Source organism: Lontra canadensis, unplaced genomic scaffold (assembly GCF_010015895.1).
Source record: "Lontra canadensis isolate GAN:19392208 unplaced genomic scaffold, GSC_riverotter_1.0 scaffold16, whole genome shotgun sequence".
Lineage (NCBI taxonomy): Eukaryota > Metazoa > Chordata > Mammalia > Carnivora > Mustelidae > Lontra > Lontra canadensis.
Window position 1 is genome coordinate 1088437 of NW_022631010.1, and position 16402 is coordinate 1104838.

Genomic DNA, 16402 nt, shown 5'->3' on the forward strand with positions numbered 1-16402 from the left:
ATAATTCCTACTCCCCAAATTTATACAGATACAAGGAGAGGACTTAACATAAAGTGGCCAGCACGCCACCTCACTGAGAGCTTTGGAAAGGTTAATTCCCCTTCTCTCTGCCTCTTTATTTCAATGCTGGAGATAGATGCAAGGAGGGATAAAGGCCCTTGAGTTCACTGCCCTTACAGGAGACAGAGACAGGTCTGGGGGTTCTAGGTTTCTGGTTCTAGTTCTGTGGAGGTAGGTAACCCCTAAGACTGAAGAAACCTGGTGTGATTTAAACTTACTCTCTGCTATTAAATGTTTCTATTGTACTTCCTTTCAGGGAACTTTCCTCCCACATATCAAGAGAATAATGGTGAAGTGATTAAAAATATGTTTTTCTGGATCATATATAATCTTAAAGGACTATATGAGCTTTGGGTAGATGAACCTGTAGTTGGGAAAAAAAAAATCTCAATTTTAGTTGATTGTTCCCATTCTTTTTCAAGAGGCTTCTGGGTTTTTATCATGAAAATGTGAGAAACCAATACTAGATTTAAAAGTAGAAGTTAAGGCATATAGTTTTAAGCTTTATGAGATAAGCATCCAAAATAAATTCTTAACACAAATGCATTATTGACTAAGCAGGCAGAGAAATATACAAAATTGACAATTTCCAAAATCGGGTAAAACTTACTGTTACAGGGTTTATCTAGGATATTAGGCTGCAGTGTCAAGATGGGAGGATACAATCCTTGAGTGACTATGGTGTATCTGTGCCCTTAATCTTTACTGTATGATCCAGTAAGCTCCCATTCTAGAGTACATTGTGTATCCTGTTCCATTCCTTTTCAAGGACCTAAGTACTCTGTCCTCTGAAGCATAATTCAGATGTTTATCCCTCTAATGTACCATCAGTTTTCTCAATCTAGAATTGATCTCCCTTGCTTCTGATTCCCATAACACTTTAGACTTTTTGAATCATCTTCATATAACATCCCAGTGCACTCCAGTGTACCACATGTGTGTATCTTATCTTTGATATTGGACTGTGTTCCTGATGGGCAGAAAGAATAATTGGTCTTGAAAGGTGCCTGGCACAGTCCCTTGCCCCTAGTGAGTTCTTGGTAACTGTTTGTTAGACAAGTAAATGACATATGAAATGATTCATTCATCAAATGTGAATTGAATATCTGCTTTGTGACCATCACACTCTGCCAGGTGCTGTAGAAAAGTATAAAAGAAATAGTATGATTTATTTTAGTTCTCAAGGGGGGTAATCTTTACAGGGATGAGACAAGTTTTTAAATGCTAAGGTGAATGGTATAATTGATCCTCTGAAAGTGGTTTGGGTTGCCTACTAAGGTATGCTTTGGAGGTTTTTTTTTTAAGAGTACTGGGTAGAACATGACCCTAAGAAGCAAAAATCATGGGTGCTCTTGTCCTCATGACCACCTCCTTCCTTGATCTTTGTACACACAAAAGGGAAAAACAAATACCCCTGCTGGTGGTCTGTGGTACCATGTGGCATGGTAGCTAATTTTTTAAGTAGGTTTTGAAATGTCCTTTCAAGGCAATTGAAATTTCCTCCAAGAGGATATGTATTTTAGCAGTTACTTAGCTATTGATTTAGTCAGTGCTTTCTATTTTGTTGAGAAAAGAAACTAAAAGGCCTGTATTTTTTTTTTTCCTTGCCTTAGCCCCTTCACCGAGTTTAATCTCAAAGGAAACTCCAGCCACAACACTGCAGGGGTCTGTTGCCAGACCAGGTAAGGCATGCTTTGGAAAATCTTCTCCAAGTGGAATGGATTACATGTGAAGGAACTGCTTCTGCCCTCAAGGTGCCAAGAAGTGGCTGAAACTCTCTTACCTACTGGCTTCAGGCAGAATTCAGCCGAGTGGCCGAGCTTGTGCAGCGCTCTTTGATGTTAGTTTTCCTGGACCAGCTTGCTGTCTTATACATTCCCGGAGTCAGCTGGGGAACTCAAGAAGGACTTTGCAGTGCCCATTGTCTGCCTGCCACCCAGCTATTGGGTTTCCATTGCACGGTTTGCCCTGTCTCGTGACCCTGGCCCCCACAGCTGGCAACTGACTGACTGGCATATGGCAGTTCGCTGGGGTGGCAAGCATTACAGCACTAAGCTAGTAACTGCCCTTTTGTGACAGGAGTGGAGGCTTGTTCTGAGGACCTCTGCTACAGGAAGGCAGCCATTCCCCAGGGAGTCAGTCATTTCAGTCATCTCTGGATGGCATTATGTTTCTTCCCGTGACCAAGAAATTGCAAATAGCACTAGGGATGGTGTTTCTGGAAGGTGGAGTCCATGGTAATCTGACAAATAATTGTTGTGGAATGCTGTGTCAGTTCTGAACACATGAAGATCTTGATGGCAATAACAGCACTGCCTTTGTAAGGCAGATAAATATGCCAAAGCAGATAAATATCATAAATATGTTACAGTTTAGTCTCGCCTGGCCCTCTGTCACTGAAGGTATTGAGGGATACCAAAATAAATTTAAAAATAAAATGAAGTATGACCTTTCCACAAAGAGGTTAGAATCTCATTTACAGTATAATTCATACTTGACAAAATTTGTAAGCAAAAAACAAACAAACAAACAAAACTACCGTGTTTAGTTTTGTGGGCCTAAGCCAGTGAAGGTATAACTTGTAATTTATTTTTAATTTTAATATTTTTTTAATGCATCTCTGTACCCAGTGTGGGGCTTGAACCCACAACCCTGAGATCAGGAGTCACATGCTCCACCCACTAAGCCAGTCAGGCGCCTTCTCTTACAGTTATTTTAAAATGGGCTTCAGGTGCTATGTCCTTTGCTATGTTCTGTTGCACACTCAGAGCAAAATCAGGCCTCTGAAACGAATGGATGAGCTGAAAACATTTCAGCCACCCAGATTCTTTTTTTTTTTTTAATATTTTTATTTATTTATTTGACAGACAGAGATCTTCAAGTAGGCAGAGAGGCAGGGAGAGAGAGAGAGAGGAGGAAGCAGTCTCCCCGCTGAGCAGAGAGCCCGATGTGGGGCTCGATCCCAGGACCCTGGGTTCATGACCCAAGCCGAAGGCAGAGGCTTTAACCCACTGAGCCACCCAGGCGCCCCAACCACCCAGGTTCTTCCTTTGCTACCAACTGCCCACATGATTGTGCTAGGCACCTGAGACGGGGAGGAGTGGAGTGAATTATTCACAGAGGGGCTTAGATAGTAAAATTCATTTTTGGTGAGAAAAAAAGCAGCTAGGAAGAAGAAGGGAATTCCATTTCCTGCCTCAGTTCTTTACTCCAGAAAAATGTGTTTTTTTCATATCCTACATCTAAGAATAACTGGCCGAAGAATCCTGTTTGTTTTAAAAGTTTATCTTAAATGAATCTCCTTAAAATGCCCCCACAGTCACTAACTGCCTTCACCAAATTCCTTTGGTCTGTACTTATGTGAATTAGCTGTGATAGTGTTAAAGTTCTCAAAAGCACTGAATTTTGTTTCAGATTAACAAACTAATCAAAATTTTTATGTAATCCACCTATTTCGGGCTGTTTTCATTTTTGAGCACATGTTACCTGAGTTTGTTTGCTCCAGTGGAGCCAACAAGGCAGCAGAGTACTCAGTGAGGTGGTATCTGTTTCATGTGGTGGGGTGTCCAAGGTTTATGGATTAGATATGGGGAGCTAAGTAGCAAATGGGAAGTAGGGATTCCCTCGTCTTCCATTGAAAGCAGAGTAGTCTAGCCTCCTCACATTAAGGCTGCATCAACATGAGCATCATAGCAAGAATAATAGTAATAGCTAATATTACTACTAAGAGCCAAGTGCTGTACTGAATTTTTTATATATTATCTCATTTAATCTTCTTAACTTTGATGTGGGTAAAGTGATTGTCCCCTTTTTCCAGATGAAGCATTGAGCACAGAGAGGTCAAGTAATTTGCTCGGGGTTACATGGCTAATAAGCAGCGAGGTCAGAATTTTAACCCATGCACTCTGACTTCACTGCCTTCAGGGAGGTTAACATGTAATCAGTGAGGTAGATTAGGCCTGCACTGAGTTTGCGGTGCTAAATTTTCTAAAAGGGGGGATGGGCAGAGCTGTGCAAGTCCAAAAGCAGGAGAGATCACTGCTCTCTGGTGCTCAGCAAAGTCTTTTGGGAAGATGGAACTACCTAGAGGCATATAATGGAGGAAGATGTTTTTCTGCTGATGCTGAAAAAGAAGTGCCTGGTAAACCCAAGAATGCTCATTTAAGCAAAACCCTGCTAGACAAATTACTGAGGTTTTCCTTTCTTGGAGGGCATTTCTGGGAAGTTGAGGAAGAGAGGAAAATGATGGAGTCTGTGAGTGTTATCTCAAAGCAAAGCAATCTGCCCTCTAAACTCAGTGAGGAAGTCCTTTGGAAGAGAATGCATCCTGAACAGATATTTAAGACATATTCGAAGATTGCTGTCTTTAAAAACAAGTGTCAGGAGGGTGGAGATATTTTAAGAATGAAAACAATCTCTTCTGCATGGGAGGGAAGAGGCTTATTTTACTAACCTAGTTATAGCCGGGTGAAATAGGAACCAGGCAGTGTGAATTTAGTTCTATTGATCCAAACAGGATTATTTCACAGTGTGGAGTGGAAGTAAAAATAGACCAAGTAAGTGTCTTATGCCCCAGACAACTGAGTTGTGTCCCTGCCAACTCTGTACCATGTAGGGGTGAGAATCCTGCTGGGCACAGAGACATGTTAGCCTAAATAGGGCATTCAGAATTCTCATAGACACCTCGCTTCTCCCAGTGGACATAGACCACAGGAGCTTCCACATCTCATTTCTGTGCTTTGTATTTTTCACAGAACTCGAGGCAAATGCTGCCATAGTCTCTGGACAAAGGTAAGATGATCATTCTGCAGACTCAGCATGAAAACGGCATAAGCCTCTTTGAAGGGTATTGGCTTTCTCATCCTTTAAAGCTCTCTTCACCTTGGCCTTTTCCTTCACTCTTTGTACCAGTCTGTTTTCCCTACGAAAGCAGGGGAGCTGTCATGAGTCCTCATCCCTCAGAAATAACATTTCTCTTAATAAAACTTGGTGGCTCAATTTCTCCCTTTTTTGGTGGTTTTGAAAACTGAATGAGAGAGCATGTTTAGCACTCACCATACTGAGTAAACAGTAAATGTTCAATATGTAGGAGCTGTTGATATCTTGTCATTAATAGTAGTCCTTGCAACACCTTCTGAAGTATAGCTGTTTTTCCTCCAAGCATAAGAGAGTCAGGTGGGGTCTGACCCCAAAACTCACGCTTTTTCTGTTAAGCCCCACAACCTAACAAAATGAAATACACCTGTGGCTTCAACCTCATTAACCCCATGGAGAGAAAGAAGTATTACTATTTTTCAAAAGTCTTTACTTTTTTAGTGTACTAATACATTGGATGACATTTTAGAGAATTTATCATCTTTGTACAACTTAGTTTGTAAAACACCTTCATAGTCATTTTCTCATGGAATCCTCCTATCAACCCTGTGAGGTGGTCATAAGAGCCAACATTTACATGAATGCATTCCATGCCGTACACTGGGCTGCAAGCCCTCCAAGGGTATTATCTCACTTAATTTTCACAATATCTATTAGGAAGGTAAATTCTGTCTTAAAGATAAGGAACCTAAAGCTCAAAGAAGTTAAGTAAATTGCCCAAGGCCACAGATTTAGTAAGTGGTGCAACTGAGATTCAAACTCGGGCGCTCTGACCCCAGTACCCTCATACTTACTGTATTGCAGCAGACAAAATGGGGATTTATAGATCAGGAATCTGAAGCATAGAGAAAGTTAAATAAATGGCCAATAAATATATAGGTAAGACTTGACCCCTGTTCTACTTCCAAGCTTATTGATACTCCTACTACATCATTCTGCCTGTATTTTTATATGGATTGGGCTAATACTTGAATTCATTAGCCTTTCTCAAGCATGCACCAGAAAGTGTCTACAGAAAGAAGATGATCAGACCAAAAATATCCTGTGGGTGTTTGTTTCCAGAGCTGTCTGAGCACTGGCCGTATAAATACCAGGACAGTACTACTGTGACTCTTGTTTTGCCAGGAGAAGGAGGCACCTCTATTAGGAATCTTTCTTCCTCAGAGGCTTGGACCATTTTCTGGGCATGTAGCCAGAAAGCCATCCGGAACATCTCTAAAAGGATATGTAAATACCCCTTGACTTATAATTCCACCCCAGCTCCAGCCTCGCTGCTTCTTCACTTACCTCGGCTTGTGGGGCAGTGGTTAGATATAAAGCAAGATAGTGAACAGTATGGCCACATTCCCAGCCATAGTGCTACTAGTGAAGGATCCTCGGGCAGGAGTGCAAACGCAGGGGTAGGGATAGTTGATAGGCCATGGTTCATGCCTCTAAGGAGCTCCTGATCTAGTAGGAGGCAGAAGATATTGAAAGAAAATATGCTGTACAATCTGATGGGTGCTCTAGAATGCCAGAAACAGACTGTGAGCCAAAAAGAAGAGACAACTTCACTTGGGAAGTGAGGTCATGGAAGACTTCCCAAAGAGGCATCCCTTTGACCAGCTTCTTTTGTTTTCTCTGTTGTACTACTTTTGTTTCAGTTCTATGCCTTCTAAGCAGATTTATCAGCTTTTCTTCCCTAATGATTCTGCCATGCATTTTTTTGAACCATGAAAGCAGTAAAAAGTTTATTAAAGAACATTTGAAATTCAGATCAGAGAATTTGAAGAAAATTACCAGTAAACCAGGATTTCTGTGACTCAATACTCACTATGTATATATATATATTTTTTAAGATTTTATTTATTTACTTGACAGAGAGAGAGATCACAAGCAGGCAGAGAGTCAGGCAGAGAGAGAGGGGAAGCAGGCTCTCCACTCAGCAGGGATGCTGAGGCAGATGCAGGGCTCCATCCCAGGACCCCGAGACCATGACCTAAGGCAGTGGCCTAATCCACTGAGCCACCTAGGCGTCCCTCACTGTGTATATTTTAGTTCATCTTCCTCTGCTTCTCTTCAGAGTTTGTCTACACATAGGGAGTATTTTATATATAAACACTATATCTAATATATATATATATTATATAGTGTTTTATATATATATAAGCGCTGTACATCATGCACACACACATTGTTTCTCACATTCATTTATATGTGGTTACATATATATATACTCAACATGTGTTATGATGAAAATGGGATTATACTATTCATAATATTGGTAACTTTTTCTCCACAATAATGTATCACAGTTTTTATCATTAAATAAACTTACAACATGATTTTTCATGACCGAATATGGATGTGCCATGTTTTAGTTTTATAATCTGTTGTAAAGCATTTAGGTCTTCTGTCTTCATTAGTATAAATAAAATGGTCTGACATCCTTGTGTGTAATTAGAGAGTTGTAAAAAGATTTGTTTCCTTAGGCACCTAGAAGTGGAATTGCTGAGCCGGGGGATTACACAGCGTTTCTCAGCCTAGGCGTTATTGACAGTTTTGATCAGATAATTCTCTGCCCTGGGGCAGGAGTGGGGGTGGGGTGAGTGAGGTGGCATGGAAGAGCTGTCTTATGCATTGTAGAATGTTCAGTGGCATGTCTGGCCTCTGTCCAAAAGAAGCTAGTAGCATCCCTGCCTCAGTCAAGACAGTCATCTTAACAATCAGCCACGTCTCCAGATACTGCAAAATGTCTCCTAGAAGGGACAAACGCCCCCTATTGAGAACAATGGGCTTACATAATTTATATCCAGAGTTTCTTTCCCCATGCCCTTAGTAGTACTGCATATTACCAATTTTAAATCTCTGCATACTAAAAAAGGGAGATTGAGGTAGGGGCAGTCGGTATACCCAGCAGTATACTGTGAATATATCCTCATGTATATTCTATAATGTGACTTATGCCATTATCTGACTATACCAGGCTCATAGGAAATACCAGTATGTATTAGTAATTTCCTAGATTTTAGATACTATTATTTTTGTTTAAAGATTTATTTATTTATTTATTTGACAGACAGAGATCACAAGTAGACAGAGAGGCAGCCAGAGAGAGAGAGAGAGGAGGAAGCAGGCTCCCCGCTGAGCAGAGAGCCCGATGTGGGGCTCAATCCCAGGACCCTGGGACCATGACCTGAGCCGAAGGCAGAGGCTTTAACCCACTGAGCCACCCAGGCGCCCCTAGATACTATTATTTTTTGAAAGAGAATGTTGTTATTTAAGAAAAATGGGTGAAGATGTTTGGCAATTTTTGTTGCAAGTTTTTAATTTCTTTTACCTGTTTTCCCACAATTTCACCAGGAATATACTTTAGTATTTTATTTTTAATAGTGTAACAAACTAGACTCACTCTTAAGTTGTCAGTAATATAGAAAGTAATTGTGTTCATTGTCCCAGGGTGGAATATTTTCTCTTCAGAATGACTGTATAGTTCTTAATCTCCTGCCTTACAAATGAAACTCTACCTGAAGAACCCTTTTTTGTGTGTGACTTGATTCCCTCACCTCCTTGGACATTTTGTGCTTCCCTTTGTCAGCAGTGAGCCCAAAGAGATCATTGAAAAGTCCAAAACCCCAAGCAGAAGAAACTCCCGAACTGAAGAGCCAACTGTGGCTTCTGAAAGTGTGGAAAATGGACATCGCAAGCGATCCTCTCGGCCTGCTTCAGCCTCCAGCTCTACTAAAGGTTAGCAGTGGGGGGTTGGTGCCATTATGGGTCACATTATGGGGTCTTTATCACCACAGCAGAGGACTTTGTCTTTCATCTTTGCTTCTTTTACTTTGACTTCGACTCTTTGTCCTTCCTTAGTTCATTTACCTGTGTGTTTTCTGTGTGTATACATCGCAGCAAGCACCATGGGGGAAGAAAAGAACCTAGCAGGGCAGATTGATTTATGATCACCTCTTCAGATAGATCCTCAGTATGGCCCAGCCATCTTTCTGTGGTCAACTCTCTTTTCCACCCCTCTGGACTCTACTTTCTCTCTCTACTTTCTATCCCTGGCAGCAGAGATTCTCACCTCTTCACAGAGAAAGTAAAACTGCTTCAGCTCTTGCTACCAAGACATAAATCTACCAGGATCCTCCTTTGCTCCTACCATAATAGAGCAGCTGTCCCTCCTCAAGTCTAAGGCCAGTTCCTCCACATGCATCTTTGATACCATCTTCTCTGACCTTGTCAAGAACCTTACACCATCAGTTTTCTCTCCTGTATTGACTGATGTCTCCTTTTTGAATTCACTGTCCTTGGCTTTTCTGACCTAGAGCTCTTGAAAGTTTTCTCTCTACCTCTCTGACTTTTCCTTCTCAACCTCAGTACACAGATACTAGATGTTGGCTTTCCTCATACTTCAATCCTGAGTCACCCTTTGTCTTCAGCTCTTCTCTCCCTAACTGATCTTACTCATGCCTCACTTTCTTAGTTACAGCTTTTCACAGACAACTCATGAATTTGTATTTCTAGTACAGACCTCTAGAAATCATAGACAACTGCATGTACAACCTTAACAGGACTTCAGATATTCAACATGTCCGATTTCACCCACAATGTCACGTCATTTGCCAGTGTTCCCCCCCTTAGGGAATGGCACCACCATCTGTCCATTGGGCACCTCCTCCTTGGCACCTCTCCTTCATCCTCACATCCCTCATATCATCACAGTAAGCTGCTGCTTTTATCTCAAGTGGCCCGAATTCATCCAGTTTGCCCCATCTTCATTGCTCCTGTAGCTTAAAACCCTTCAGTGATTCACATTGTAACTAGGATTAAAGTCTAGAAGCACCAACAAGGTTCTGTGTGGTCTGGTCCCTGTCAGCATCTCCCAGCCTCATTTGAGTTCCTTAGCAACTCGACATGCTACTCTTATCCCTTGTCAAGAGCCTGTGTGTGTGTTACACCCATTGCAGGGAATGTTCTTCCCTCTTCCTTCTCTTCTCCTCATGAACTTCCTACTGTCTACCTAGCTCCCTGGTCACTGCTATGAGAAATCATAGCACCATGTTCTCCTACATAACATCACAGTTGTAACTTTATGTCTGTTTACATGACAGGTAATTAATCTATGCACTCTGCTGGGATAGGAGTTGTCTGGCTTTGTTCATCATCGTATCCTTGGTACCTAGTATTGTGCCTCATGCAAAGAGATATATAATCAGTAATTATTAATAATTGTCTATCAAATATATATTAAGTACTTAACACATGCCAGGCCCTGGGGATATAATAGTGAAAAGACAGAGTCTCTGTCTTCATCATATCAATTATTTGCCAGCCAGAAAGACTAATAGTGTGTGTTAAATGTTAAATGTTGTGATAGCAAAGTTACATGGTACTGTAGGAGCATATAGCTGGGATGCTATGCTCCTCTGCCAAATCAGAGAAGGCTTTCTGGAGAAAATGATGTTTAATCTGAGAGCTGAAGAATGAGGAGGCATTATGCAGGCTATGGGAGTTGAATGAAATATTCTAGGCAAAAGGAACAGCATGTGCAAAGGCCCAGATCTGAGGAAGGGTATGATACTTCATCTCCTCAGGAAGTGTGCTGAGCTTAAGTAGCTCACATTAGGCAAGAGCTGGGATCCTGGCCAAGTGCCTGATATCAGCAGGGGTGCTGAGAAACAGTCAAGTACTATTGGGATGCCATCCTGAAGATGAGGGCAGGTTCTGTGCACCAACACCAGACACTGACCCGGGAACTCAGCTGTCGTTGGCAGGTTGTGCTTCTGGGCGAGAATTTCACGAATCCTCACAAGAGCCCCTGGAAGTAGGCCATAGGTGCACAGATCACATATAGGTAGAGGTGTAGAAGTTACCTTATCTCAGCCCATCAGAGAGGAGGAAGGCTCTCCTTTCCTTTTCAGGCATCCTGTATAAACCACAGGCAGGGTCCTCTTAGGTATCCCCACTTTAATGCAGAAAAGGAACCAGCTACTTTCTTTATTCTCCCTGGGAATCCTCTCCAAGGCAGAGATTTGTTTAGAAGCACTCCTTTCAATATATTGAATACTAAATTTAGACCACCAAAGGGAAGATTCCTGGAGTTCTGTGGGAAAATCTGCTTCCCCTCAATTCTGTGTATTCTTTTGGCCTTTCACCTTCCCAAAGAATCAAGGTCTTCTAGGCTATAGAATATGGTGTGTAATTACCTTTAATGCAGGAAACAAGTGGGGGGTGGGCAGGAAACAAGTGTTGGTCTTTAGAGAAGTCACATACCAGATTTTTGGAAACTTCACCTGAGCCCAGACCCTCAAGGTAATAAGGGGGTCATTTACAGTACACCAGGAAGAATTAATCACAGGAGTAGCTGGGACAGTTAAGAAGAGATGCCCAAATTAGAACCAGTCTGTAGGGAACTGCCAGCCAAGGAAAGATGGAAAGCTGAAACCTGTTTTAGAAAGGGGTGGGGAATAGGCTTGTACAGTTAAACTGGACATTGACCCTTGGTGGTGGTGGTCATGTTGTAATACCTGCCCCATCCCTGCTCTGAGGCTTAACAAGTGGCTTAGGCAAAGCCCTAATGACTTGAAAGCTTTGTGATTTTGCTTGGGGCCAGGTAAGTGTCTCCTGAAAGGATGTCAGAGCTTTCCCCAAACCCCAGGAATCATAGTCATGTACAGATCTCCATATCAGCCTCAAGCCCTCAGGCTATCAGTTCTTAACTCTTAGAGTAAGTTACCTTTTAAATCCAAAATGAGTGCTATAGCTGTTCTGATTTTTAAGTGTTAGAGCTCTTGGATCCAGATTAAAGAATAAATATTATTATTTGCTATGCAATATGCTATGCTGTATCCAGAACTCTAAACCGGTCATAAAATAAATTTTTGTGATCATATTTGAACCCATACCAGGGAGTGATCATAAAATATCAAGGTGATTTCCAAAATCTACGCAAATCAAATTTGGAGACATAGTAGTGCTGGGTACCTAAACATCTTTCTGCAGCATCAATACTTCTTAAAGTTTTGAGGCGAGAAAAAGGTTTGCTTTTTTGTGTTCATACAGTTTGGGTTATATATGCACAGACAAAATCAGAGCATCTTGAAAGCAGAGAAATATGAACAGTTTTTAATGAAAAGTATTGGTACATTTGTATTGTCAGAGAACCAGTGACATTAACCATGCTCCTGCTGTGAGAACAGAGTTTGCTTACGTCATGCTGGCCAAGGCCTACTATACTGCCAAATTGGAGCAGGTGGGACAGATTATTTCTGTGCAAGTCCAGGGAGACCCACATGGTTGATAGGTCATTCTCTGTTGTTTTGGTTTTGGTTGTTGGGTTCCCCCTACCCCCTTTTAATTACAGACACAAAAAGTGGCTCCCACCAATCAGTGAGCATCTTTTTAAAACTGGACTTAATCAGGTGTGTTGTTATAAAAATGCAAATGAGTAGTTCTACTTCCTGATATGATGTGTTCCCTATTAACAGAAATGGTTTGTCTCACTTCCCTTATCATTCTTTTACTCTTCTGTTTATGATAGGTATTAGGTTATATTTTCAACTGGGAAAAAAGATCAGTAGTTAAAATTGGGGTTCAGTGCCCAAGTTTGAAACCAGGGAAAATATGCTAATATGAAGGAAGTTCGGAGCAACCTATAGCAGAGCAGAGCAGCAGTGGGTATCCCTGGAGTGCCTTAAGATGCCTCTGACAGCAAAGTGGGGTGATAGCCCTACCGTACGCTCAGCCTGTGACATGAGAAGCAATGATCTAAAAAAACAGACATTCTTAAAATGGAAGTGTTACTATGGAAATACAAATAAGCATGATATGGGAGAAAACCCTGAGCAGTAACTACCTCAGACTATACTCTTATAGCATCATCGTTCAGAAACCAGCCATGAAAATTTTGAAAGATGTCCAGAAATTTTTTTTTTTTTGCAAAAAATAGAAATCTTGGCTAGAAGTAGTACAGTAAAAAACATAATGAAGTGAGCAAGGCCAAGGTCATTTTCTAAAACTCCTTGAAAGGTAAAGGTAAACACCAAATAACAGAAGATTTAGTAGACCCTTGTACTATAGGTTTGGCCAAATTTACTTAGAGTCAAAATGAGGCAATCAGGGGGAGAAAATGCCCATATCAAATTATAATGTAAATGTTATCCAAGGATATGTATGGACAGCCATCTGAAAGACTGTTACTGACCCAATTCTTTTTTTTTTTTTTAAGAGTTTATTTATTTATTTGACAGAGATCACAAGTAGGCAGAGAGGCAGGCAGAGAGAGAGGAAGGGAAGCAGACTCCCCATGGAGCTGGGAGCCCGATGCGGGACGCGAATCGATCCCAGGACTCCCGGATCATGACCTGAGCTGAAAGCAGTCGCCTAACCAACTGAGCCACCCAGGCGCCCTTTTCTGGAGTTTCTAACACAAATCACTTGTTTACTCGTGGTCCCACTCATTGACTGGTCCGCAGAAGCGTAGTCAGTCTGCCAGATCATCCGGTGCTATGAAGCAGTGACAGATGGGAGAAAGCAAGCAAAGAGGAGGGGGAGGGAGAGCCTGAGGTTACTTCTCCACCCTCCCCCTTCTCACCTATTTTCCCAGCCACAGAGGTGTTTCTCAGACACAGCACTCCATCCTTCATATCACAACAAAGAAGAAGCTCCCAAAGTCGGCCTAATTAACAGATACTCTCTAAAGATGAACACTCAAGACAAAATTGTGTAGAGGCCCCTGTGTGGCTCAGTTGGCTGAGTTCCTACTCTTGGTCTCAGCTCAGATCTTGATCTCAGGGTTGTGAGTTCAAGCCCTGCATTGGGCTCTCTACTGGGTATGGAGCCTACTTTAAAAAAAAAAAAAAAAAGACATAACTCTATATATTTTTACTCAAATGATAAATTTACTACAGTGAAAATGAAACTTGAGAGTTGGACTAGCGAGTTGATCATAGGGAACTTTGGGGTGTGTGAAACTCTTGATTTATACGGAATTAAAGAACACCTTTATCGACATGCTGTTAGACTGTCATCTGATTAGCAAAAGACTAAGGAATAAATCAGAGAGTGACTGATTCCTTTACCACATGGCACAAGCAACATGACCTTCCAGCAAGAAGATATACATACTGAAATTTATACCAATAGAAGCCCAAAAATATTGCACTGGTCACTTCTTGGAAGTCATTGAGACCTTCTTAGCAATTAGTATAGCTAATAGTAACATTTTTGCTTTTTGCTTCTACATCGTACGTTTGGACTTTCAAAATATGATACAAAAGAGAAAAGAAAGATCGCTTAGAACACTGAACCTAAAATGCAGCATCAGAAAATTTAGCCTTGTTTCCAGAAACCAATAAAACTGATTCATCTTACATATTACCGTGTTAGAAAATATTTTCTCTCTGACAGGAAGTAATTTTAAAACTTTGATTTCTTATTAAAGCCAAAAGATCTGTGGAGCAGCTTGAAGAATGAGAGTGAATTTTTAACATCAATAGAACATTTTTTGTTTAAAGATTTTATTTGTCAGAGTAAGAGAGAGTACAGACAGGGGAGAAGTAGATGGGCGGAGGGGGGGAGCAAACTTCCTGCCAAGCAAGGAGCCTGATTCAGATCTTGATCCCAAGACCCTGGGATCATGACCCAAGCCAAAGGAAGACACTTAACTGACAGAGACACCTAGGCGTTCCAAGATCAATAGAAGATTTTAGAGAAATGTTTACATTTGGAGAGCTGCAAGCTATTCACTGTACCCTGCTATAGAAGACTTTTGTGAGGAAGGTTTTCATTTTCAGGGTTTATTTCTTTTAGAGAGAGAGTACAGGGGGGCAGAGAGGCAGAGGGGGAGGGAGAGAGAAACTCAAGCAGACCCCATGCCTAATGTGGAGCCAGACACGGGGCTCTGTCTTAAGACCCCAAGATCATGACCTGAGCCAAAACCAAGAATCAGATGCTCAACTGACTGCACCACCCAGGTGCCCCATGTGAAAACATGGTTTAAATACAGAAAAAGATTGAGTTGATTGAAGACACTATGCTAAGAGGAAGTAAAGGAATTAAAACACACTTGTTCCATTTATGCCACTGTTATTCTGCGTATAAGTTACTCAGTTCCCCACCTCTTCCATGAAGCCCACAGGCTCACCTGGGCTCAGAGCAGGCTGTGGCTTGCTCTGAATTGTTTCTATGCCTATATGTATCCAAAGCCTTGATATTCCTGGGTAGGCCATGATAGATACTTGTTAACCATAGGTCATGGTCGTGTTATTTAGAGGCTTGACAATAGTAAGGCAAAAAGAGTTGCTTACTGCAAAACGATGGCTTGATTCCAAAAGGTCCAGCCATTTTTTTTGCACTCTGGCACAATTTACTCACTTACCTGTAGCAAGACTCATTGATTTCTCACAAAAGTACTCCATCTCTCTGTCATTTCACTGGGTGATAAGAACTGGTGATGGAGGTTGTAGGGTTAATTGCCCAGCTCAAGATGCTCTCCCTACCCTACCACTTTTTCCAACTGGGTATGTGTGCTTCATCTCCCATCACCTGTATCAGACTTCCCCAATTGCCAGGCCCTAGTATACAGAGCCAGGCCCTATTTCCATAGAAGTCTGAGACCCTCTCCGCACTGAGTGCTCCTTTTGAGGCCCTTTGATTTATTCAGAGTCCAGCAGGGCCCCAGTTAGGCCAGCCCTGCTTCTTGTGGACTGCCTAAAACATCACTGCCGTAAAGAGTTGTCTCAACTGAGCGTGTCCTTCCTTCCCCCCACAGACATAACCAATGCGGTGCAATCCAAGCGGAGAAAATCCAAGTAAACAAGCTGGACGGCGACTTGATCCTTGTAAATGTGTGTGAATTTTACAAAAAGCAATTTTGAGCTGTGACTTTTTAAAATCCATTTCTGTACAGCTAGTCATTTTAATAATGTGGCCCTTTTCCTAGTCCTTGGAACCTGTTTTGTAAAGTGCAATGGGGTAAGCAGAGTTGTTGAACCCTTTTGGTGTTACAAGATGAAGTTCAAGGTTTCTAAAATGTTGCCATGTATTGAGAGGAGCTAATGCGATTATGTTATTAGTTTTCATATTTCCTAAGCAGCCTAGAGTACAGGGTGAGCATTTTTAGATATTCTAATGATGTATTGTGCTGTGGAAGTTATGTGTGTGAATAGCAGTAGTGGGAGCTAAAGGAATCTTTTCATTTGGAAATGTTGTAAATAATTTTATTATATAGTGTTTTGGATGTATTTGTTGTAGAAATGGACCAGTGAATAAAGAGAATCTAAGGGTTTGTACAATGTGAAATACTGAATGTGTTAAATAAATGTCATTGTCTTAGAACATAAATGTATGTTATTGGTAAGGGATTATTGGGTGAGCATGCTCTTTCTTTAGACCATAGATGAATAGGATCAGCCTTCTTTGTAGATTAGAATCCCACCTTGTCCTTACTATACCTGCTTTGAAGAAACTAGCCCTTTCAGCACTGTAC

At 41.4% G+C, this 16402-nt stretch overlaps 1 protein-coding gene across 9 annotated transcripts in view; it reads left to right on the plus strand.

The window, feature by feature from the left end:
• The window catches only part of NCOA6 (nuclear receptor coactivator 6), a 100804-nt gene extending 84553 nt beyond the window's left edge, over positions 1–16251 (plus strand). For 6 of the 9 annotated variants that reach the window (XM_032858833.1, XM_032858824.1, XM_032858827.1 and 3 more), the window contains 4 exons: positions 1674–1742; positions 4815–4851; positions 8513–8661; positions 15686–16251. In XM_032858833.1, coding sequence (XP_032714724.1) covers positions 1674–1742; positions 4815–4851; positions 8513–8661; positions 15686–15729 — 299 coding nt within the window. In that variant the 3' untranslated portion in view covers positions 15730–16251. The remainder of the gene's footprint in view (positions 1–1673; positions 1743–4814; positions 4852–8512; positions 8662–15685) is intronic. The other 3 variants (XM_032858826.1, XM_032858830.1, XM_032858831.1) reach the window with 3 other exon arrangements.
• Positions 16252–16402: the final 151 nt, after the last annotated feature.